A 26109-nucleotide genomic window follows, 5' to 3' on the forward strand; every position below is an offset into this window, starting at 1 on the left:
GGGTTACGCCCCATGACTTCGCCCTGGATCCATTGGGGCCTCAGACACCCATTTGTGATTTAGAGAGGGGGGGGGATTATTTTTGATCGGGATCGGAGTTATCTGTGCACGTGCTAAGACTAGAAATGCCAAATGGCTGCCTGTAACTGGTAAAGTTGACATGATTATTTGTTTATTTGAAACTCATTACTTTTATTAATACTGTTCAATCTGTTGTTTATGAATTTGTTGTCAGTCAGTTACAATGTTTGTTCAAAGATTTTGGGCCTAATGTCTTTGCCAAGTTTGGTCCATGAAATTGGCGGTGTGCCGGGGTCCTATGATACCACGGTATTCGTATTAAGATCTTTCGATCTTATTTCAGTAATTTGTTGATGTTTTGTAAATATCTTGTATATATGATTCATAATATGTTGACGGTGCTACCGTTTGAGCGAGCGCAGCTACATGTTTGTATATATTTTGTAACGTTTACCAGGCCCAGACCAAAGACTAGAGTGTTTTTTAAGGTCTTTATTTCAAGGGCCTGGGCCTTTCCAAATTGGGGAAAATAGCGACATTTACTTGAAATTGGGGAAAATGTTTCATACAGAGAAGTAGGGAGAAAACCAATCCAGAGTGCATTAAGGTATAACACGCCAGTTTCGAGATAAGATTTCTCCTGTGTACGAGGAACATTTAGTAGAACTTGAGTGCCTAAGTGGGACAGGGTGAACCTACAGTCAGTGAGGAAGACGATAAAATGTATTAAATGTAGTGATGGGCAATCGGGGGAAAAAAATTAATCGATCGGATTAATCGGATGCACCTTTTCGATTGATTAAGCGAAAAATAATCGAATTTTAATGATTTCAAATTTAAGGCATAGATATATTAAATTTATTTTATTTTGTTACCCTAGATATTAAGTTAATTAGAATAAAATCATTAGATTGATTTTATCTTGCATAACATCTCTGTCGGATATTTTTCACTCATATGGAGGTCCGTCTAAAATCATAATTAGAAATTTGAAGTAATAATCCCATACTTTCGATTTTATTTTCCCGGGATAGGGGTAGATATCTCGACTTTTGTTGTTCTTATGAGATCCGGGTTAGAATAGAGCCTCATTATCCCTTGCATGTTGTAAGAGGCAAAATCTCGAGGCCCCGTGTCACAACAGGTGTGGCATGATAAAGATCCCTCCCTGTTCAAAGACTGTAAGTGCCGAGCTTAGGCCTAAATTTTGTAGGCCTTTACCGGCAATGGTGACGTCTCCATACGAGTGAGAGATTCTCATGAGGGATGTTAAACAATATTCAATCATTATTATCATTCAATCTTATCAGATTATTCAGCTTCGTCAGCCATTTTTGATTTTAGATAATTCGCGGCAGGAATATTCGTATTATTAAATATATTACCGATGTCGGCGATTTTCAAAATGACAATCGATTATTCACATCGTTTCAGTTATAGCGACCGACAATCGAAAGTCGGCGACAATCGGTACATCACTAATTAAGTTCTGCTCCTCTTTAAATATGTAAATGAAGGAAATTCAAAATACTATTGAAAGAAATGTTTGAAAGTAATATCCTGGATATGAAACCTACAACCAACGAAATTACATGATATAATAAGAATTCCACATATTTAATTACTCCCTGAATACATTACTTATCACTTACTTAGTTTGTGTATCAGTTGAATTCAGGTGATGAAACAGCGTATGAAAAAAATACTGAGTACATTTACTTATGTACGAGAGTTCTTCAAAGGAAAATAACTCGAACGTATCTCGAAATCGGCGTATTGGACTCCCTCTGACTTTCAATTTGGCCAAAGTTTACTTCATTTAAATAAGCAGAGGTCAGAAAATTAGGTCTACTTCACAATTTTGAAGCAAATATTGTAATCTGTGGGTCTGTGGAGAAGATTTATTAACAATTAGGTTACTCTGCTTATTTTGTTTTCATTGTTTGGGAATTTCAAAGCAAAGATTGGGGAAAATATCTGCTTTTTAGTATTGAGAATGGGGCCTTATTTCGACCCCCTACAGACTTTAAAAACATCCCTGGACTATTTCTACCTACAATAGCTACCTAGGTATTTAAACCTGCTTAAAGTAGCTACTTCTACCTACTTTTATCTGTTTTAAAAATATGAATAAATAATAATTGAGGTGCATCTTTTAAACAGGTCAGTAGTTTTATGTATCATGTGCTTGTGCACGATAAAATTTGGAGTGTAAATTTGAATACTTTAGAGGGTGGAGAATGTAGAGGAAATGTAAACCGGTATATAATTAACAGAAAATTTCCAAAAATAAATAGAATTCAACAATTCTAATGAGAGCTCCAGATAATTTTTGACCACAAAGAGTATAAATTTACCCCCTGATTTTCAAATCAATGAATATTTTGCTTTTCAGAAGAAGTCAAAAGAGTATTTTGTAATTTACTGATTATCTTTGCTGTTTTGCCACTAATACAGAATTGGATCATAATCATGTGACTGGATGTCTGACATATTAAATTTCAATACCTCAATGATAGATTTAAAAATCCCAATAACAGTGAAGAGTTTTAATAAAAAGAACTACAAAGGATTTCCCCCTGTAAATATACAAGTATCAAATAAATGCGTGACTCCGATTCTCGCAAATGCTTTTTAAAAATACTTATTGAGACAATGCTGCTTTGAGCGGCCTTTCAGTAAAAACTTTAAGTCAAAGTTTAACAGAGGAAGTATTGTTTATCTGGTGATATTTTCTGTGCCATGTTTTTAGCAGCATTCATTTGTCCACGATTGATAATACAAGATTTTGTTTTCTGTGATTTCGACCGCACACTACCTCTTTAAGAGAAAAGTATAACAAGTAGGACTATATAGTTGTTTTGAGTTGACTCTTTCAAACTTTCAAGATTGTGATTGTCATCGAATCGTATTTCATAGCGCTTTCATGTATGATCAAACCCTGGGCAAACCTCAATACGCAAGTTCCGAGTTACCCAAGAGTTATTTCCCTTTGTTGAACTCTTTCGCATTTTATGACGTATGGTGGGTACACAATGTATACATTATATCGTAGACTGGCATTGTACATAACGATTATGTACGATTAATGTAATAAAAGCGTAACTTTTGTTTATATCAATCACTGGTATGCATATTCTGGCCATATCAAGCATAATTTGTTTGAATAAGATCATCAAATTGGCTATTGAATCATTATTTGTTTCCTCTTCTACATGAGTGACGCTTTTATCAAAGAACGATGGCAATTAACAATATTTGTTTGAGCCATTTTGTTATCCAATACTCATAAACTCACTAAAGTTGCCTTTTCCCTGAGATAGGATAGTCTCAGAAATTCTGGATATCATCTTTTAAGAAATAATACAACGATAGTAATTAGCAAATGTACCCACTGTCATCATATTTTACGTCATAATTTACGGAAGAGTTCGACAAAGGGAAATAACTTTTTGGGAACTCGGAACTTCCGTATTCATATGAATAGATAATTTGTATTTATATTATACTACATGTATCACAAGTATGCATTACTTTGGGAGTGTTAAGCGTATTTAAATTCGCTAATGCGTAATTATACGCATAACTTTCAACTTAATTGCGTATCTGGTCAAATTAAATGAGTATTTACGCTGATACGCACCTTATCTGGAGCTCTGTCTAATACAATGAAATAATATTTATTATTCTGCATAATCATGATAATGTAGAAGAACATAAATTAAGAAAAGTATTGGAAAATGTTTAATTTTCTCTAGTTATAAATTCAAAGACTGTTCTTATTTTACTTTACTTTTTCAGTTGAGACAAGTATTGCATGCAATAGTTGTTTATTATCTAAAAATAACTCGTCGACAAATGTCAGTGTTCATGCGTGACATGTAAAACCAAAATACCTCTGTACTGTAAGACCTGCAGTATCATGGGATGGGAATAAAACGCCAAAACACAAGGTGTATTTTGCCTTTGACAATTTGTTGATGAAGGGCCTGGGGATAGCGAATATGTTGGTAAAATGGGTAGGAAAATCCAGGCCGGCCGGGGCAATTGAAATCCCGATTGCAATTGCAGTATTGTATAAATTGCGCTTAACTTCTTTTAATATCTTTATTTTCTGTGCATTGTTTTCTTTCAGCCATGAATTTACTTTGAACTTCTGTTTCAGTTTATTATTGTGAATCAATAGAAGTAATTAATACATCATTTGTACAATGTCCCTGTATGCAAACATTTTCAGAAATCAGAGATTCTCAAAGATGGAAACAAGAAAACGGAAAACGATGAAAGACACACCCACATTGGGTAAAATATATCTATTGCATTATGAATTATTGTGCAATGACATAATGATCTTTTGAAAACAAAATCTCCAGATTTAGAAAGTCATATATTGGTACAAAGTATTTTTTTTGAACATGTATACTTTACTTTAATAGGTGTTCATGATGTTGTGCTTTGTCCGATTATAATGTGGTCTTGGACAACACTGTGGTGGCCAGGATTTATTAGTAAAAAGGAAAGTGCTAAAGTTGAAGTATCGTTTTGGGATGAGGATTCTGTGTGAGTATTTCTGTGATCTTTGGACCTACTCTGCAATGTTAACCTATTGACATGTATTTTAAATAACGATGGGTATCAATACGTTAACGAGATGATGCTTGATGTGCCTTTTATTTATTTTCAGCATTTCATTAGATATTGATAGGCTAAAAGCTTTTGATAAGGCTTCACCAGTTGTTGCACAGAGTCTAAGTAATTTTAATTTTTCATTCAGCATTAATTATTTTGTTTTTATTGAATGTTTTTACTAACATTTTATTTACTACAGTTTTTTGGTCACCTGAATCACTCTTGTGACCTATTGTTATTGGTCTTGCAATGTGTGTTAACAATTGAACATTTTAAACTCTTTTCAAATTTGGTATGAAGTACAAGAAAGACATACATTGTAAATTTTAGGACTCCAACACCCTTAGGGATGGGGCAAAAGTGCCAAAAATTGACAATTTCTCAAAAATCTTCCACTCAACAATTGCACCTGTGTCAGAAAAACTAATTTATGCATTGTCATATAGAGTGGGAATTTAAGACCTTGATCTATCGAAATTTCATTATCTCCAGGTAGAATTTAATTCTGAATTCAGGACGATGCCAAACTTAGCATATAGTATGTATGTGTAAATTATAAAACATTTCAATGCATGTAGAATTCTTGAAAAAATGTCACTGTCACTCATTTGAAATTTGTTATATACACACACATATATATATATATATATATATATATATATATATATATATATATATATATATAAATAAAATGTCTAGAAAACCATTATAACAAATCACAAGTTGTGGATCCAAGAGAATTCAAATGAAATGTAGTTGGAAATTGTGAAATTTAATGCTACTAGTTTTAGGGGTCAGTCCCTAAATAAGGGGCTAGATGGTGTCACAAGTCAGTGCTTTTGGGGGGGCCTGATTTAGGGTCAAATATCGGCCCAATCCAAAAATTTCTTGACATTTTCCCAAAATCTGACCTAAAAATTCCCATTCGTAAATTCAAAAAAAAAAAATTTGTTTTGACGCTAATTTTCCCAATTGTAAGGGCCCCAGTCCCAAATAAAATACAGAAGAAAAAACCCACCAAAAGTATTTTGTACTTTAGTAAGTACTCAAGTTTCAAAAACTTGATATAATTTTGTAAGCATTATTGATGCAAGTTGCTTTTAAGCACAAATAAGCAGGATGCAACAACTAAGTATTTACTGGTTCAATACTGATCCCATTGGTGCAAACATATTACACATTTATCTATCACTGAACCCTATCCTTTTGAAAACATTTGAGTCAAGTCAAATTTTGAAAGGGTTTGGCAGGGACTATATTTTATGGCGGAATGATTCACTAATCAAAATGTTCTAAATCTGCATGATATTACAATTTCTGTTTCATCCAATGTATTGTCTGTTTTATACTGCCATATACATGTATTTCAGTTCTCTGATTTATGATACAGGTAGTTGAGACTTGGAACAAGTTCAAATGTTGTAATTTATTAACTTGGTTGATAATATTTTTGCAAACAGATTTTTTTTTTATTAACAGAACACCGATTCTTGAAAAAGTTCTAATTAATTTACTCGAAATTTTGTATAAAAATTCAGTATTTTTGCTGATAATTCAAAAATTTGATCTCCAACCCCAACTTTTTAAAATTCTATTCTAAATTGTAAGACCAGACCTTGAATATTATGTAAAATTTCAGAAATTGACATTACTCCTACTTTGTTCTTTTAAACTCTCAATTTTGATATCATGAAGTTTTTCGTATATTAAGTGCAAAAGGTCATCATTTACGTCTATTAATAGTATTAAATTTTTTTTTTTTTTTTTTTTTTTTTATATCTTTTATCTGTAGTGTTAGAAGACATGATTATGTATATATTTTATACAATGATTGATTTGTGTAGCTTATGTTGTGTTGACACCAACAGACAAATAAAGTATAATATTGAATAAATTTTAAGTGCAAAAAGGTTGTGTTTAGAGCACTGTAGCTCAATAACAAACATTGTGACCCCAGTTTTTCATTTTGATTTCCTAATTCTCCTTCAATGTAGAAATAAAAAAATAAAATTGACATTACTCCAAATCTCAGATGTGAACCTCTTGAAGAGCCAATATTTTTATTTTTTAAATAGATAATATCTTGTCTTTAAAATGAGAATACTTATTTCAGAAAAACTTACTAAAAGACCAGAACTGGAGAAATATAAAAGAGACCTTGAAATTGCTGATAGATCAAAGAGCATTAATTTGTCTACAGGTAAGTAATTATGCATATTAGTAAGACATAAATTCATGTTTATAAAGCATACACTAAGTGAAATCACTAAGGTATAATTATTAATTAATTTATACATGGATAAATTTGCTTATAGAAAATAATGTTTTTGATACGATTGAAAGCAGTTTGCTTATTAGCTCACCTGAGCCGAAAGCTCATTAGAGCTTTTCTGATCACTGTCTATCTGTTATCTTTTCACATTTGTATCTTCTTCTCTAGAATAACTGAGCCAATTATAATCAAATTTAGTACAAATCATCTGAGGGTGAAGGGGATTAAAGGTTGTTTAAATGAAGGGTCATGCCCCTCCATTGTGAGATATCAAGAAATGCCAAGATGTAAAAGATCTTTTAAGAACCACTGGGCCAGAAAAATTGAAATTTACATGATAGCTTCCTGACATAAAGTAGTCTAGATTTAATTTTGGTCACATCATTGACCCCAGGGGTAGCAGTCTGAGAATTTAACTTTTTAAATGGCATAGGCAATAGGTCTAGATGTCTTTTTGATGTGGCATAAACCATTGGCATTTGGCATAGACTTACCAAAATTTTACGACAAAAATAACACATATATCGAGAGAAAATAGTTATTAACAAACTTTCTTTTGTTTTATTCAACTTCATACTCCATTTCCAATTCTACATTTAATCTATTTTCTTTTTTCTTTTTTCTTTTATAATTAATCATAATCACTGTCCAGAAAATATTTTAACTGCGGAATCATATACATGCCATTTGACCTTCACCTCAAAAAGTCGAACGTATATTATTTTGTTTTGACATTCTTGCAATACTTGAATATTTGGGATGTAAGAAAAATAGGATAACTCTAGTCATATTGTTGAGGAAAATTTTAGTTTAAAAATCGATCCCAATAAAATTTGTCAATGCTGATTTTAAAAAAAGCATTGACATTTAAAGACATACGAATCGTATGTTGAAAAATTTGTCTAGAGCACTAGTCATAATCTTCAAACCACTTAGACACTCAAGTCGTATACTCTAAAATTAACAGAGGGAAATCCAGGTCACAAAAATAGATTTTGACAATTTTAAGGGAAAATATTTATCTTAAGTGCATTATCTCACACACGTATCATAATTATTCCTTTGTTTCTTAGAATTTGGCATAGACAATTCGGGATATCTTATTTGCACATGGCATGGCCCGACCTCATTTGGCATAGCCGCGGTCTATCTGTCTACCATTAAATTCTCAGACTGGGGTAGGGTGGAGCCATTTTATGGAATCAAGATTTTGCTTGCAAATATATAGGAGAAAATCTATAAAGTCTTCAGAAGAATGAATAGCAGGGACAAGGTGAGCTTTATGGGTTATGGGGTTTTTGTTTGAAGGGAATCCAGCGAAACAAGAAAAACTAGGCCCTAAGGAAGATGTACCAGGACTTAGTGAGGATATGGTGTCTGAACTCAGTAAGTATTTATCAGTACCTGGTCAGTGTATACTGTAAACCAACTTTTAATCGCAACAACTTTATTTTGCGATTTATTAGCGATAAACTGGTTCGCAGTGAATAATTTTTGCAACTGAGAAAAACTTGGAACAAATACTAGAGACATTAAAAGAACTGGTTCATTGCTAGAAATATTCACGATGGTAAGGTTCTTGCAAAAATTTCTCGCACACAAATAAAAGTTGGTTTTAAGCTAATCTGTACAACACCCCCCCCACCCCCCACCCCCCAGAACTCTACACAATCTCATCTTGATTAATTATCTATAAATTATCTTTCAAGTATCTTTGTGTTTACTTTTGAAACAAAATATGTATTGAAGTATTGATATATTTAACTTTACTACAGGAAATACAGGTATTGTTTCGGGGGCAGAAATTCCTTATATCAAAGGAATAATGGTCTCTGGACTGGAGAAAAGATGTGTGGTAAGAATTTTAATAATTATTTAGATAACAAGTGATACTAAATACTAAAGGAAACCAAGATTCTTCTCATATTTTTTAGTCACGCGAGTCCCTCATCATCCGTTAACAATTCTACAGTCTTCTTCTCGAAAACTTCAAGGCCAATTGGTCTGCGTTTGTCATCGTGCACTAACAATTGAAATATTTTTAACTTCTTGATAACTACCATTCAGATTTCATATGAAGCATCATTGGAACAAGGGGGACATAAATAAATTTTCAGGATACCTGCACCCCTTGGGCCTTAAGCAGGGCAAAAACGGCAAAACATTTACCAGTTTTTTTTTAAAATCTTCTCTACAACTGCATATCTCAAGAAAAACTAAATGCATGGTGATGTAGAGCAGGAAGGCCTCTACAAAAATTGTATATTTTATTCCCGTGGGGATCTGGGTTAGAATTGGTCCTCAGTACCCCTTGCTTGTCATAAGAGGGGATTAAATGAGGCGGTCCTTCGGATGATATCACAAAAACTGAAGCCTGATGTCACAGCAAGTGTGGCACGATAAAAACCCCTCACTGCTCAATGGCCATAAGTACCGAGCATAGGCCTAAATTTTGCAGCCCTTCACTGGTAGTGGTGACGTCTTCATTTGAGTGAAATATTCTCGAGAAGGACGTAAAACAATATTCAATCAATCATGGTCCCCGGGTAGAGAATCTTGACTCCAGGGTGGGGTTAAACTTGATTTATATATATATATATATATATATATATAATGTGTATAGATTATGTAAAACATTTAATTAATATCTTTTTTAATGCTATTGAAACTAAATAGATATTTAAAAGGAGTAGGTAGTCCCTTACCAAAATTGTAAATTTCATGATCCTAGGGGGTTAGACTCCATATTGAGGCTTATATGCAAATTTGAGACTCCCTGTATCATGGGCTATGATACTCAGGTGACTGTTAATGCCTGTGTACCTCTCTTTTTTTCAGAATGAAGTGAAGTCATTTGCTTTTGAACATGGTGTCAAATTTCATCATCTTTTCAACGACTCTGTAAGCCATGTCATTGTTAGGTCAAGTAAGTTCTTTAATCACTTCTCCCTTGAACACTTGAGCTTATTCGAAGGAAGTGTAAATGTTTCGAACTACTCCTATTTACATATCTTACAGGTGGACGTGTTTGTGATAGAACAATGAAGTATTTCTTTGGATTAGCAAATCATTGCTGGATACTTGATTATAGTTGGATAAAACAAAGTATTCAGAAAGGGTTTTTTCTGCCAGAAGTAAGTACACATACATGTACCTTATTATGGTATTGCTGTGGAGTTCCATTTTACCTTTTGCCAAACTTCAATTAATTGTACAATGATTACATAGGGTGATTTTGAGATAATTGGCGACAACACCATCGGCATCAACTATGGGCCAAAACTGTCCAGAGAAATGCAGAATCCAATCCTAAAAAATCATCAGATATATGTTGATGTAAAGAAATGCGAAACAGTGGACCCAGGTTTGTTGTTTATAACATCTAATGATAAGGACAAATATTTATGAATGTGCAAGTGTTATGGCTTTAATAAAGACAACAATTATATGGATATATAGTCTATTCTATAATTTTAAGTTTGTGTTTTCTGTTCTTTGTTAATTAAGCATGCCTGAAGTATCTTGTGGAAGCATGTGGAGGCCTTTTGATATCATCTGCAAAAGAATTCCAGAATAATGCAATGAGGAAAGTAATTTTGACTTGTTTTTCCGATGATGATGTCAGTAAGGAGGATTCAAAGAAATTTAAAGGTAAAGTTATTCATTTCAAGCCTTTTTACTTGTGTGTATATATATATATAGATATTGGCCAATCATTAACATTTTTGATTTGGAGCATCTCTAGGATAAGAGGGATATAAATTGTGAAATTTATGACAATACCTCCCCCAGGGCCTCATGGGTGGGCAAAATATCATAAGAAAAAGGTCAAATTTTCAAAAATATTCTTCTCTACACTTACACATGTGGGAGAAAAACTAAATGCATGGTTATGATATCCATGAAACATTCTACTTGAATTGTGAAATCCATGGCCCAGGTGAGCGGTTTAGGCCCAATATGACCATAAAATCAAAATGCATTAAATCTTAGAAAATCTTCCTTCTCTACTGCCATAAATATATTTGAGAAAAATTAAATGCATGATTATGATGTTGATGTAGCTATCTGCCTAAATTGTGAAATTTGTGGCTCCTGGGTCAGGGTTCAAGTCCTAGGGATGGACCAATATAGCCATATAGTGAAAATTTATGAAACAATAGAAAATCTCTACTGTGATATAGATATATGGGAAAAGCTAAATGCATGACTTTGATGATGTTCATGAACTTCTCTACTAAATTGCAAAATTGATTTCATAGCTCCTGCATCAGGAGTTCAGGCCCTTATGCAGGGCCAGTATGGTGACAAAATAAAAGTGTATAATTTTTTTTTTTTTTTTTTAGCTCTGCTGAGCTTTTCTGATCACATTTTGTCCATTGTCTGCAAACTTTTTATATTTTTGACTTCTTCTGAAGAACCACTGGGCCAATTTCAACCAAACTTGCCACAAAGCATCCTTGGGTGAAGGGCTTTCAAGTTTGTTCAAATGAAGGGCAATGTCCCTCTCAAAGGGGAGATAATCACAAAAATAAAAAATAGGGTGGGTCATTTAAAAAATTTCTTCTCAAGAACCACTGGGCCAGAAGAGCTGAAATTTACATGAAAGCTTTCTGACATATTTCAGATATGACTATGTTCAGATCATGACTCCCAGGGGTAGGATAGGGCCACAAGAGGGGATCAAAGTTTTGCATACAAACATATAGGGAAAATCTTTTAAAAAAAATCTTCTCAAAAACTACTGGGCCAGGAAAGTGAACATTTACATGAAAGCTTCCTGACATAGTGCAGATTCAATTTTGTAAAAATCATGGCCCCCGGAGGTAGGATGGGGATACAAGGGAGGATTGAAGTTTTGCATACACATATAAGGATTTTTTAAAAAAAAAAATATTCATCTCAAAAACTGCTGTGCCAGGAAAGTTGAAATTTACATGATATAAATTAAAAGCATGATTATGATGTTCATAATGTCCTTTTCCTAAATTGCGAAATTCATGGGTCAGGGTTTGTTTTGGGTTTTTTGAGGGGGGGTGTCAAAATGATTTTTATGTTTCAACCTTCCATTTGTTCTTCTGTAAATGAATAGAAAGTGTGTGCATATTTTATGTTTGGCATAGTTAAGAGAATTTTTTGTGTTCTTACATATAGATTTGCATTTTGAGACTGGAGTTCAGACAGTAAGTCGGGAGTGGCTGTTCGATTCTCTATCATCTTCTCATGCCAAATCTTTGTGTAACTATCTGATATATGAAAAAGACAGTGATAGTGAAAAAGACAGTGATAGTGAAGAAGAGGAGACATCATCAGAGGAAGATGATGATAGAAAGGATTCAGGCTATGATATTTTAAAATTAGATAATCATTCATTTGATGATGATGACAGTGATGGATCTTATGATTTTGATGACAGTGACAAGTCTGTTGATTTTGATGACAGTGATGAATCTGATGATTTTGATGACAGTGATGAATCTGATGATTTTGATGACAGTGATGATTTTGATGACAGTGATGAATCTTATGATTTTGATGACAGTGATGAATCTGATGAGGAAGATGGTAGTGATAGGAATGATTCAGAAGATAAAATTCTAGAATCGGATGATTCAACTGTATCGGAAATCATTCCAATTATTTCTCAAGGAAATAACGAATCAAAGCTCAGTGGCATGTCTCATGATTCTGAAGTCAGACTTCAAGTTCCAAAACAAAATGCAGTCAAAGTGCAAGAATCAAACAACAAGGAAGACGGTAGAGTGTGGGATAAAGTCCATTTTTGTCTGTATTGTCAAAAAAGTTTCACAAATATTACTAAACATTATCTAGGCCCACATAAGGAGGAAGTAGAGGTTCAGAGAATCCTTGCCATGAAGTTACAGACTGAGGAAAGAAAATTAGCACTACTTAAACTCAGAAACACTGGTGACTATACCCACAACATGGAAGTGTTGCAGAGTGGCACAGGGATACTTATAACTTGGTCACGCAGAGATGAAGCATTGTCTGCTCAAAGTTACCTGCCATGTGAGGACTGTCTTGCCTTTTTTGTTGATAAAAATTTATGGAGACATAGAAAAGTTTGCCCTCTGAGGAAAAGCAACTCAACATCTAATAAAAAATTGAAGTCTCGTGCATCTCTTCTTCTACCAAGTTCTGTTGATATTGGCAGAGGATTGAAGGATAATGTTATAGGCCACATGCAGTGCGATGAAGTTACAATAGCTGCCAGGAATGACCCCATGATCATTCGGATAGGTGAAAAACTATACCAAAAACATGGACATTTACCTCATCTCTATGTCCATATCAGTCAGAAAATGAGAGAATTAGGGAGATTCCTTGTTACAGTCAGAAAGATAGACTCGGAGACAAATAATATGTCAGAACTCCTCATTCCCAGGAAATTTCCTGTTGCAATTAAAGCCACTCGTGCCCTTTGTGGCTACAAGGAAAATGAAAACAAGTACAGTAACCCTTCCTTGGCATTGAAATTAGGCCATCTGCTTAAAAAATGCTGCACTGTAAAGAAAGCTATTTCCTTAGTTTCTGGGGATAGATCAGCTGTACAAGATGCCCATGATTTTCATTCTTTGTGTGAAAGTGAATGGAATGAAGACATATCGAATGCAGCATTGGAAACGCTGAGCACTAAGAAAAAAGAGAAAGGAAACATTTTACCTTTGACGGAAGACATCAAGAAACTTCAGAGCTTCTTGAAAGGAAAATTGACTAGTTTAGTTAAAGAACTAGAAAAACAGTTTGCAAAATCAAAATGGGATGAACTCAATCAAGTGACACTGGCAAGTGTCGTACTATTTAACAGAAGAAGAGGTGGGGAAACGGAGAGAATCACGGTGAAATGTTATTTAGATTCTAAATCCAAATGCTCTTTACGAGATTCACTGAAAGATATTGAGGAATCTCTATCACCAGTGGAAAAAATGATGTGCTCCATGTTCCAGCGGATAGAGATAAGAGGCAAAAGAGGCCGAACAGTTCCAGTTCTTCTTCCTCCAAATATAGTGGAAAACATTGAATTCTTGCTGAAGTTAAGAAATGATGCAGGGGTACACAAGGAGAATGAATACCTCTTTCCAAGATCAACATTTGATTCAAAAAATCCAGTACGAAGTGCAGATTGCTTAAGAAAATTTTCAAAAGAAGCTGATCTTGCTTTTCCAGAAAATATAACAAGCACCAAATTAAGGAAACATGTTGCAACAATTTCACAGATTCTGAATCTTACCAAGTCTGATTTAGAAAATATGGCAAATTTTCTTGGGCATGACATTGAAGTACATCGGTCGTTCTATCGTCTTCCACAAGAGACTCTCCAGATAGCAAGAATGGGCAGGCTGCTTACTGCATTTGATAATGGAACAATAGGACAGTACAGTGGGAAGCGACTTGAGGAAATTGCTGTGTTTGAAGGTTAGTTTGATATTTTTACAGGCTAACAATAGGTTATACTTTATACATCAGACGTTTAAATCTGGAAAGACACTGTATGTTTTAGATAATTAAAATGCATGTGAACAATATCAATTTTATGTTGTTTATACAGATTTAGAATCTGATGGTGAGAAAGAAGATGATGAAACACAGTCTCGGAATGGTGGAACACAGTCTCGAACACAGTCTCGGAATGGTGGAACACAGTCTCGGAATGGTAGAACACCGTCTCGGAATGGTGGAACACAGTCTCTTGAAGGTGAGATTTTTATTAAGTTTGAGCATTGTTAATTTTTAGTAATCTTATGACAGATTACAAAACAAGAATATTGTTTGTGATTGAAATTGATTGCTGTTGATGTATATAAGTTGAAACTGGAATTTTAGCGTGGTATTTTGAAACTATTAATGCAAGGTGAAGATAACGAACAGTGATCAATCTCATAACTCCTATAAGCAATACAAAATAGATAGTTGGGCAACACGGACCCCTGGACACACCAGAGGTGGGATCAGGTGTCTAGGAGGAGTAAGCATACTAATATCATTAATTCTTTAAATTCATTTTTTACAGATACTAGTGTTACAGTAAGTGCTGACAAGGGACATCGAGGAGGCAAATTTTCTTGCAAACAGAAGAATGATAAGAGAGGTAAATTGATTAATTATGTCTCTCTTTCATTGGGAGACATATTTCTTTGTATTTTCCGTCTTTCTGTCACAAAATCTTGTAAACACTTCCCCTCCTATACGGGTTACCAGATAGATTTGAAACTTTGTACAATGCTTCATTGTCATTTGTAGATGTGCATATTGTAGGGACAGGAGGATCCAATTATTTTCTAAAAGTTATAGTGGATCTAAGAGGGATGGAGGATATTAAAATAGCTTGTGAATGCTTTTCCTGCTATATGGCTTATCCGATAGACTTGAAATTTTGTACAATACCCCAGTGCCATTTGCGGATGTGCATTTTGTAGGGACAGGAGGGTTTAATTGGTTTTCTTAATGTCATAGTGGATCTGAGGGGTGTAGGGTATAAAATAGTTTGTGAGCACTTTTCCTATGTCGTTATGGGAGTTCATAATGTCTATGTTTCTGCTCGTGCTTTCTCCTCCATACCATGCAGTGCATTAAGGGGAGGAGGTTTCATTTGGATCACTTCCAATTTGGGAGCGGAGGAGACATTAGTTTCATAAAAACAATCTCTAGTTAATAAACATTTTGTTTGCAAATGAGACTAAATTATAACTATATTTAAAACAAAGAAACTTGTTAACAGATAGTTGGCATGATGTGCAGTGTAGTTTTAATTTCACTTCCAAATGTGACTCAAACCCAAGGCCCTCAGAATTTCATGCTAGCGTTATAGATTGTATGTAATGATAATCCAGCAAATGAAGTTTTGGGTTGAACTGGTACCATCTGTCTGTCCATAGACATGTATTGTCCGGTGTATATCTTTAAAACTTGTGAACAGTTTCAGACTATGTGCATTATTCCATAAATCATAATTATACAAATGACTCGAGATAACTCGAAGTTCAAGGGACCTTGAAAAAAACATCAAGAGATCGAAATTTTAATCAAATTCAGAAATAAAAAGGTATGACCATTATGGTAAAGATTTTATAGCAACCGTAGTGCAAATTTACATCGTGGAATTGTTTTGACATGTTGCCCTTCACATTTTATTTCAACTTAATCTTGCATACATAAAAATATTTTTTAAAGTTTATGTATTTGTTTGCTTTTCTCAAATTAAGATAAATGTACATGCATTTACAAGACGAAACTTCTCGTAATCTTTTATTCAGTTCTTATCCCGTGTGGATCCAGGTTAGAATAGGTCCTCTTTACCCCTTTGCTTGTCGTAATAGGCGACTAAATGGAATGGTCCTTTGAATGAGACCGCAAAAGCCATGGGCCCATGTCAAAGAAGGTGTGGCATGATAAAGATCCTATCCTGCTCGAAGGCTTTAAACGCCGAGCATAGGCCTAAATTTTGCAGCCCTTCACCGGAAATGGTGACATCTCCATATGAGTGAAATATTCTCGAGCAGGATGTTAAACAATATGCAATCAATGATACGGTTCTTGAAGGATAATCTCACTTGTCGAACACCTAACATAAAACTCTTATCTTTTAAAATTTTATAAAGCCCATTACTTCAGTGCAGCATGTACAAGAAATGTTCAGATTAACATTAATTTTATTTTTTTTTTTTTACAGAAAAGGTCTACCTTTCTCAGCAGGAGAAATCGTTACTTAGACAATTTTTCACGACAAACATAGTGCAAAAAAAAGAATTGAAGAAGACCGACTGTGAAAAGTTTATTGAAAAGAACCCAAATCTGCAAAGACTAGGATGGAGGAAAATTAAAAACACGATTCATAATTGGATAACCGAAGAAAAAAAGAAGATCGAAAGTTTGTTGAAAAAAAAGTAGATTTTCTGTTTTCATCAACATGATCGATTTCTGGACATGATGGTCAAATGTTGACTAAGCCACTCAAATGACTTAATTACAATTTACAGTTTTTATACACCTATCTTTAGACATATTATGGTACAGCAATATCTGTCCGTCTGTTAGTGGTTTTCTGTTTCTAATTTCATTTCTTTGTCATGTATCAAGCTGAAACTTGCTATGTAGCTTCGTTGTAGATCATTCTATATCGTACTGCAATTTTGATCCATTTTGACTTCTCGTGCATTTTTACCTCTCCCCAGGGGGCAGGGCAAAAACTTCCCAAAATTGACCAATTTTTAAAAATCTTCTTCTCTACAACTGCACATGTGTAAGAAAAACTAAATGCCTAGTGATGTAGAGCAGGAAAGCCTCCACCAAAATTGTAAATTTCATGATCCCCAGGGTAGGAGTTTTGACCTGTGAGTGGGGCCAAACTTACTATATAGTGTTTATGTGTAAAACACTTAGATAACATCTTCTTTAGTGTTATTGATACTAAATTGAAACGAAATGGATATTTAGAAAGAGGAGGTAGTCCTTTACCAAAATTGTAAATTTGATGATCTCCGGGATAGGGGTTCTGACCCCAGGGTGGGACCAAACTTAGTATACAGTATTTATCTGTAAGTTTGCTGATGCTGTATAAAATCTAAATGCATACTTAGGAATAGCAGAAAAGGATGTACAAAAAATGGTAATTTTACACATCTTGTTTTATACTGTTGCTGAACATTAGAATTTAGCTTAGATATTCAGAACAGGAATTTTTTTTTCTAGATTCCACAGCCCTTGGGAGTAGTGATACTTTTTTTCTAGTATTCAGGTGACCTATAAGGCCTGTAGGCCTCTTGTTGAAAAAATTACAGGATATTGAACTTAGTCACCTTCAAGGAATTATTGCATAGAGAGTACATGATTTGTCTTTTATTTTTCCTTCTACAGTTAAGTTTTTAAGTGAGGACCTCATTTTACAGAGTATTTGTATGGGTATGGAAGATGTGCATGTGGCAAGGATTTTGATTTTCTTCTTAGTGGAAATATGTGGTTTTCTTATGTTTATACTTCCTTCAGTTTATCTGTTTTGTAAAAACATAGTAACTTGTATTTTTTTTAGGTCACCTGAGTCACTCAGGTGATCTATTGCTATTGGTCTGTGTCCGTCGTGTAAATCACTTAAATAACATCTTCTTTAGTGCTATTGATATTAAATTGAAATTAAGTGGATAATTAGAAAGAGCAGAAACTGTTTGATGAAGCCAGGGGTAGGGGTTTTGGTATCAGGATGGGCACAAAATGGTCAGTTATTAAATGTGTGAACAATGATTTTTTTTTTTTTATTTCTTCTTGATAACTACTATTTCAATTCTTTTCAAATTTGGTATGAAGCATCTTTGGGACAAGGGGGACATAAACTGTAAATTTCGGGATTGGGTTCTACCAAAATTGTAAATTTCATGACCCCCCTGGTTAGGGGTTCTGAACCCAGGACAGGGTCAAACTTACTATATATACTACTGTTGTGTAAGTCCCACTATGATGTATTCTGTTAATTTTACAAATAAAATTCTGTGTGTAGTATAGTTGTTTTCTTTTTCCTACGAAACTTTGAAGGTGCCCAGAGTCATCCAAGTGTGACAACAGCTAGGGAAAGGTCTATTAATTGATATGATGAGTATATTATATGTATTCACATCTGGTAGAACATCTGGATTTTCCTTATTTGGATGTCGATCTCATCCATTTATAATGAAAGGATCTGCTGAGCTCACACTTCTTTGTAATGTAAACAAGGCTTGTGTCATGTTTTTTAATTTACATTATGTTTAATATCCTAGTAAATGTTTTATTCAAAGCAGTGTTTTTTTAAAGTTTACAAGTTAATTCTTAATAGTTAAACAGTTTTGAGTGTTTGTTAGTCATCTCATTTTGTTTTAGACGTCTTTTTTTTTCATCAAGCAATCTACTGTATACATGTTGACAATACATAACAAAGAATTGTGAGCTCTGTATCTCAGTAACTGACATTCAAATTTTTACTGCCTGTTAAAAATACCTTATTTAAGCATTGTAAACATTAGAAATGTGGAAATGAAAATGGTTTGTAAGTTATAGAAAGTGTGTATGTGTACCTCGGTAGATATGTGTAGGTTATATAAAGTGTGTATGTGTACCTCGGTAGAGGGTGTGTAGGTTATATATAGTGTGTATGTGTACCTCGGTAGAGGGTGTGTAGGTTATATATAGTGTGTGTGTGTTCCTCGGTAGAGGGTGTGTATGTTATATAAAGTGTGTATGTGTACCTCGGTAGAGGGTGTGTATGTTATGTAAAGTGTGTATGTGTACCTCGGTAGAGGGTGTGTATGTTATATATAGTGTGTATGTGTACCTCGGTAGAGGGTGTGTATGTTATATATAGTGTGTATGTGTACCTCGGTAGATATGTGTAGGTTATATAAAGTGTGTATGTGTACCTCGGTAGAGGGTGTGTATGTTATATAAAGTGTGTATGTGTACCTCGGTAGATATGTGTAGGTTATATATAGTGTGTATGTGTACCTCGGTAGAGGGTGTGTATGTTATATAAAGTGTGTATGTGTACCTCGGTAGAGAATGTGTAGGTTATATATAGTGTGTATGTGTACCTCGGTAGAGGGTGTGTATGTTATATATAGTGTATATGTGTACCTCGGTAGAGGGTGTGTATGTTATATATAGTGTGTATGTGTACCTCGGTAGAGGGTGTGTCGGCTATATAGTGTGTGTGTACCTCGATAGATGGTGGGTTGGTTATAGAAAGTGTGTACCTCGGAAAGGGTGTTGCTAAAACGTGGAACGGAACAGAATTTAAAAATTAGAATGATTAATGTAGTTAAGATGACACCAAAAATCGGAAGACAATACTATGTTATGATTAAAATTTTAAAATAAATGAGAATTTGTTTACCAGCGGTAAAACAATTTTTTTTATCTTGCATGTAACAAGAATTTTGAAATGTCAGCATTGGCGTGTTAGCGCACAGCGACCGGTCTATGGGTAGAAAATGGAAAGAACACGTGTGCTTTATATGTGACCCCTCCCCAGGGCCGTAAATTACATGGAGGCGGAGGAGGCAGCTGCCTCCTCCAACTTTTGAGCCAAAAAAAATTAAAATTTAAAATTCATTAGAATTTATGTTGTTTCCAATAACTAAGAACATGATACCTCCCTTAAAAAGCATTCCAAATCTTTCTTTTAGAATGAGTTAGTCAAGTAACATCTTAGAAGGCCCTAGAATCAAGGATTTTGCACGAAACGTGTTCAGTGTGCACAAAATGTGCTCAGCGTCTGGGGGCCTGGGCGGCCCCCAGACCCCCGCCTAATTTCCTGCCTCCTCCAAATTGAAGGTTAATTTACGGCCCTGCTCCCTCCCCGGTGGCGATCGCCATTATCGCACATTTACATGTGATACCGTGTATGTGTATACTTGCATTTATCACAGGGAGTGTGGTATGTATATAATAACGACAATTCGTGATTTTGTTAGTCAGCAAGTTAAACATCTTGTGTTTGATATACATGTGTATTATTTTTTTAACTAACAGAGACTTTGTGACCGCAGCACTCCAATCCTAAATAGGGCGGACTTCTAGCAGTTTATTTCTAAACGAATTACTTGTATATTAATATTCAGATTAATAATGAGACGACTTTTGAATTCCATTTAGAGCTATTTCATATCTGTTAATCGTAAACTTCAACTTAGTTATTATTGGTTCTGCTTCAATCTCTCTTTTCCGCTGTACCTCTCCGGGTTCAAAACTAATCCGCAGGATATCGGTATGCTAAATGTGCGAACTTTCACGTAAATTCATCCCAAATGAGGCAAATCTTTTATACACATCGGACTCGTTGGCTTTAAAATTTAATGTGATACATAAATACATACATGTATTATACCAGGTGTAGAACTAAATTACGAATAAAAGCAAGTACGATTGAAGGTAGTGATTGCATGAGATTTAAGAAGGCTATGTTTGGAGAAAATTGTTGAAAAAATTATTTTATCTTTTACAATGTTGTTTTCGGGGAAGCTTTTATTCATTGGATATAAAATTTGAAAACTCAAGTCTTTCCGTATGAATGTTTTGTTTTCTTTATTAATATATTTCATGGTAAGTTAATGATATCAAAATACATGTATAGCATTAGTATGAAGGATATGAAACGGTGGATTCAGTGGATGACTTCCCGCTCTATCTGTAATTTCTGCTTCTCTTGTTCATGATAAACTTTTTCTTTTATAAACTGCTGACCTCCTCATAACATTATTGCATACAATATTTTCCGTTCTGTTCCGTCTTCTGTTTAGTTTTCCGTTCAGCGTTTTAACAACACCCCCTCTTAGATAGTGTGTATAAGATGTTAATATCGGTACACAAGTTGTTGGATAATAGAAAATATAAGGTTGGTTATATGTAGTACCATTAGTTTTTCCTTCTCGGCACACGTTTTAATGGACGATTATTCTGTTCATGTAGCCTTTCTCTCACCTAAAATGATTCAGTATGTGAAAACTTTTCAAACTTTCTCTTTATAATTGAATACTCATGGTATCAAATCATATATTCGTTTTCCATTTGATATTTCGTCTGTTTGCAAAACCTTTGAAAATGAAAGTGAAAGAAGGGGGAATCCCAATTTTCATCTTTTTTAATTCTAAAGACTATCTACATTTTATGTGGTTTTAGGTGTCCTCTGGGTCTTATTTATACTTATCTGTAGGCCTCATAAGAATATTTTGATAGATGTGCATGTTCAATACATTATATTCTTTAAAAATACTACTTTCTCATTTATTCTAAAAATAGATGATTTGATAGTACCTCGAGCATAGTGCATACTTTTATTTGTACCTCGTTTGATATTGAAATTGTTATGCTTTATAGTTCACAAATGAAACGATGAAATTGATTTGTTGGGTCAAATCCAGATTAATATCGTTGGGGACATGCATCAGATGCGCAAAATTTTGCAGAATTCCTCTTGTTTGACGGTGACCTCGGAATGTTACCGAAAACTGCTATACCTCTGTAGGTTGGTAAAACCAGTATGTGTGTGTGTGTGTGTGTGTGTGTGTGTGTGTGTGTGTGTGTGTGTGTTTTATAGTGTTTTTAGGGTTTCAATCCCGATCAAAATTAGACAGGGAACTCAATACGGGACTTTCGGGATACGGATCCATTCTGACTTTTATCACGCGTCGAAAGTAATTGCAGGTTGCACCACTCTATTAATTTTGCCTATATGTTCTTACCGAAATTATTCACCTTTGACCTGACCCTGCTTCCTTAGAGTAAACTTTTCAGAAGTTCTACTTTCACATCATGTAGTACAGTTCTTAATGAGCATTTTCATACCAAAAAATACATACCCATCCAGCAAGGCGTGAGAGTTTGTTTACATCGAAGTCAAGCACGTGCAAAATCAGCTAGTCAAAAGCCAAATCACCCACCTCTACAACAAAAATTCAAAAAAATATTTAGATCCTTCTTTCATGGTTTTTACTCACAAAATTTCAAACACAATACTTGAATTTACATCTCACAAAAAATTGGAGAGCCTACCTCATAAGGAAAGTCCCATAAAACATGCAAAGTTTCAGTTATTTTCTTTCGGCCATGATTCGACGTGAACCTCCACATAAATAGAGTGATGCAACCTGCAATGAAAATATGGTTTCTTTAAATTTCAATAAACTTCATAAAAAAGAAGTTGAATGATATGTGTGTGTGACTGTACATTCATTTTTTGGATTTCTGATCTTTATCAAGTGAAACAGGCCTTGGGTAAATGAGGTGTGTTTGGATGAAATTGAGTCCATTTTGAGCAATTCTAATAGAAAATTTTGTGTGTGTGAAATTTGGATTTTTCACCTATTTGTGTGCAATGGATGACAGTGATTTTTTTTATATTGTTGTGGAAGGCCTTACCTTGTATACAGGAAAATTGTTGGTGATTTTGTGTGGTATACTTATATTTTATTGAGATTTGATGTGTAAAATTGCAATTGAAATGTGATGATGTTCTTGATTAAACTTATCAAATTTAATTAATGTGTTGTTCAATTCCTTTGAAATATAGTTGGTATCATGTAGAATTATCTTATCTTTAATTGTAATGGGAAGATGGAGAACATTACTCACTGCACCCAGCAAGGCATTCTGATTTTCCTGGACATGGTCAAGTCGAGCTGTCAAGGGGGGTCCTGTAGAAACAAGATAATACATATTGTCACTTTGGGAGATGTTAAGCATCCAAACATCAAACTCAATCATTGGACTTCAGATAACAGAAAGAGAAAGACAAAACTAGCATTACAGTCAAAAATTGGTAAAAATGAAGGGAAAAAGTAAGGCAAAAAGTGGATATTTCAGAGTAAAAGATGGCCGCCGCAGGGGGTCAGCCCATGGAGGGTGGGAGAGAAGGGGAAAATAGATTAAATACACCAGGAAACAGACTCTGGAGGAAGTCAGTAAAACGGGAGCATGCATATTACAAGACCATGCAGACAGTAGGCAGCCTTTAAGCACCATCATGCAACTGCGGCCAAGGGGCACCTTTGACGAGACCAAAACTCCCTGCATCCCCGACAACGAGAAGAACACATACAGACTTTTTCACATGGGAAAACTGTGTGAAATGTTCAACTTAGCTTACCACCAGCACAAACTAGAGAGCCCAAACTGCCCAACCAACCTTCAATTTGACTACCCAGCTGAACAACAAAAGGGAGTCTGCTGGGTAGAGAGCCTAAAGTGCAAGTACTGCACTTACCACAGCCAGAGTACCAAACTCTACGAGGAAATCGACACCGGAAAACGTGGACCCAAGCCAGCAAAGCCAAACCTATCTGCGTGGGTAGCCCTCCTGGACAATCCCACGATGGGAACTGGACTGCAGGAAATTTTGCATGCCCTCAACTGTCCAGCACCCTCAGCCAATTGTTTACAACAAAATGCAAACAAGGTTGGGCCCATGATTGTTGAAATGGTTCAGGAGGACTTACGAAGAGAAAGGGCTCACCTCAAAGATCTCATCGAGAACTGTGGGTTCCCACGGGAGACACCAATACCTGTGGAAGGTGATGGGCGGTACAATAATCCTCTGTACTGGTCTCGAGACAGAAATCCTTTTCAGCCAGCAACCCAGGCAACATATATCATGTCTGAAAATGTAACGGAAGAGAAAAAAATTGTTGGCTGCATCACCAAAAACAAGCTCTGCAAGAAAAGATCACAGGAAATCCCATGCCCGGAACACCCTGGAAAATGCACAGTCAACCTACAACTACAGGATCCCATAGGGAGGGAGGACAAGGCAACAGAGGAAATCTGCCGGGAATTTCTCAACGATCAAGATCCCACACTAATCAGCCACTTCACCACAGACGGGGATAGTGCTGCTTTCCGGGGCGTCGAGAGGGCCATGGCCGAGTCTGGTCAAGCGGTAGAATCCTTGAGGGACACCCGTTAACTAGCCCAGTCCCAGAAAAAAGCAGTTGACAATGCCAAGTTCAGCGAGGGAATGTTTCCTGGACGTACAGCTGCCCCAAAACTGGCCGTCAAAAGAAAATTCTCGGTGGACTTCATGAAGAGATGCACCGCAGAATACGACGTAGCAGTCAAGAAGTTCCGAGGTGACGCAGGAAAGCTGGTCAACACCCCGAGTTATGCCACAGATGCCATAATACACTACTACTCGGGCAGATGTGGCAAGACCTGTGCCGAACACTCTCTCGTCTGTGGCGGCACACCCGAAAGACACTGGGCCAAAGACTACCTCCCAACCCATGCCAGAACACTTAACCCGACTGATGACGATGAGGAAACCTTACGCCAGCTCATAAACGTTCGATTCAGCCGGACAACACTCGTATCCACCAGATATGGGACCAACACTCAGAAGTCTGAGGGACTACATCACGGGTATTCAAAATCCAACCCAAAGAATATTACCTGTTCTCGGAACTTTGAGCCTCAGATTCTCTCCTCTATACACCGGATGAACCATGGACCCGGAAAATCGACTGCCCTCAAGTGTGCTGCACTCGGTTCATCAATTCCTGAAGGAACTGAAAATAAAGCAATAGTTGTACGAACACAGTAAACAGAGGAAAAGATCTAAGACCTATCATACCAGGAGACAAGTCCTTGTGAGAGAAAAATTCGATCTATATTTCCAGAGAGGGACTGAGACTCAAACAGGGTATCTGAATGGCATGAGTGATCCCCCCTTACCACAGTGTAGCCCAAGGACAAGTAATGAACACTCCTACAGTAAGCAGAAAAAAATAGTGTCAAGTGAAATTTGACTTACCTCGATTTAACTTTCAAAAAGACAATCTGGATATCCCGGGTGCTTCAGACAGACTTTAGGTACTAAATGTGTACATGTTTGCCTTTCGTTATTTATGTGTGGTGCTTCTAAACTTAAATGAAGTGGATTAATGCAAAGACTGTTGTGACATATGTGTGATACATGTTTATTATGTGGAATGTGTAATGCATTTGTATGTAACATGTACATGAGCCTGTGTGCCAATAAAACTTTACGTGTACCCTCTGGAAATGTTATTCTAACTCTGCCATAAATATTCCCCCTACCCCGTCTGTTTGTAGCCAAGTTAACATCATAAAAATTACACCCAACCCATTGACCCTACCTCTATCTACCTTCTCTAATAAAACTGCTAATTTCTCTTCTCGCCACGTGGCATCCATTGTTTTTTTTTTTTAAATATGTCTATGTAATTACCCAGACTCCCCATCTCGATTAAAAAAAAACACACCAAAAACGTGTATATGTAAACATTTACCTCCCGGATTGCCTCGCTGCAACTTGCACCACTCTATCAATTTTGCCTATATGTTCTTACCAAAATTACTCACCTTTGACCTGACCCTGCTTCCTTAAAGTAAACTTTTCAGAAGTTGTACTTTCACATCATGTAGTACAGTTCTTAATGAGCATTTTCATACCAAAAAATACATACCCATCCAGCAAGGCGTGAGAGTTTGTTTACATCGAAGTCAAGCACGTGCAAAATCAGCTGGTCAAAAGCCAAATCACCCACCTCTACAACAAAAATTCAAAAAAATATTTAAATCCTTCTTTCATGGTTTTTACTCACAAAATTTCAAACACAATACTTGAATTTACATCTCACAAAAAATTGGAGAGCCTACCTCATAAGGAAAGTCCCATAAAACATGCAAAG

General features: G+C 35.4%; 1 protein-coding gene and 3 long non-coding RNA genes across 5 annotated transcripts; 2 read left to right on the forward strand and 2 right to left on the reverse strand.

Moving 5' to 3' along the window:
- Positions 1–120: 120 nt before the first annotated feature.
- LOC130053045 (uncharacterized) lies at positions 121–4492 on the forward strand. Its single transcript, XR_008801489.1, has 4 exons — positions 121–149; positions 259–330; positions 4259–4323; positions 4458–4492. It is a non-coding gene; the product is annotated as an uncharacterized LOC130053045 (long non-coding RNA).
- On the forward strand, positions 4490–18433 carry LOC125672657 (uncharacterized). The gene is made up of 13 exons (XM_056161099.1): positions 4490–4581; positions 4706–4773; positions 6764–6850; positions 8231–8308; positions 8698–8777; positions 9761–9848; positions 9941–10056; positions 10151–10286; positions 10430–10573; positions 12077–14359; positions 14493–14639; positions 14955–15032; positions 16614–18433. Exons 1-13 carry the CDS (start codon positions 4490–4492, stop codon positions 16829–16831), a joined length of 3615 nt encoding a protein of 1204 aa, XP_056017074.1. The 3' UTR covers positions 16832–18433.
- A 2679-nt stretch (positions 18434–21112) lies between these two features.
- Positions 21113–23160, reverse strand: LOC125674015 (uncharacterized). 2 transcript variants are annotated; one of them, XR_008801491.1, is made up of 3 exons: positions 23036–23160; positions 22457–22551; positions 21113–22346 (listed from the first exon to the last, which is right to left on the reverse strand). It is a non-coding gene; the product is annotated as an uncharacterized LOC125674015 (long non-coding RNA). The 2 variants fall into 2 exon arrangements; XR_008801490.1 differs by lacking the exon at positions 23036–23160 and having other exon boundaries at positions 22457–23035.
- Positions 23161–23930: 770 nt separating this feature from the next.
- On the reverse strand, positions 23931–26109 carry LOC130053044 (uncharacterized). Its single transcript, XR_008801488.1, has 3 exons — positions 25885–26109; positions 24848–24963; positions 23931–24057 (listed from the first exon to the last, which is right to left on the reverse strand). It is a non-coding gene; the product is annotated as an uncharacterized LOC130053044 (long non-coding RNA).

Source organism: Ostrea edulis, chromosome 3, assembly GCF_947568905.1.
Source record: "Ostrea edulis chromosome 3, xbOstEdul1.1, whole genome shotgun sequence".
Lineage (NCBI taxonomy): Eukaryota > Metazoa > Mollusca > Bivalvia > Ostreida > Ostreidae > Ostrea > Ostrea edulis.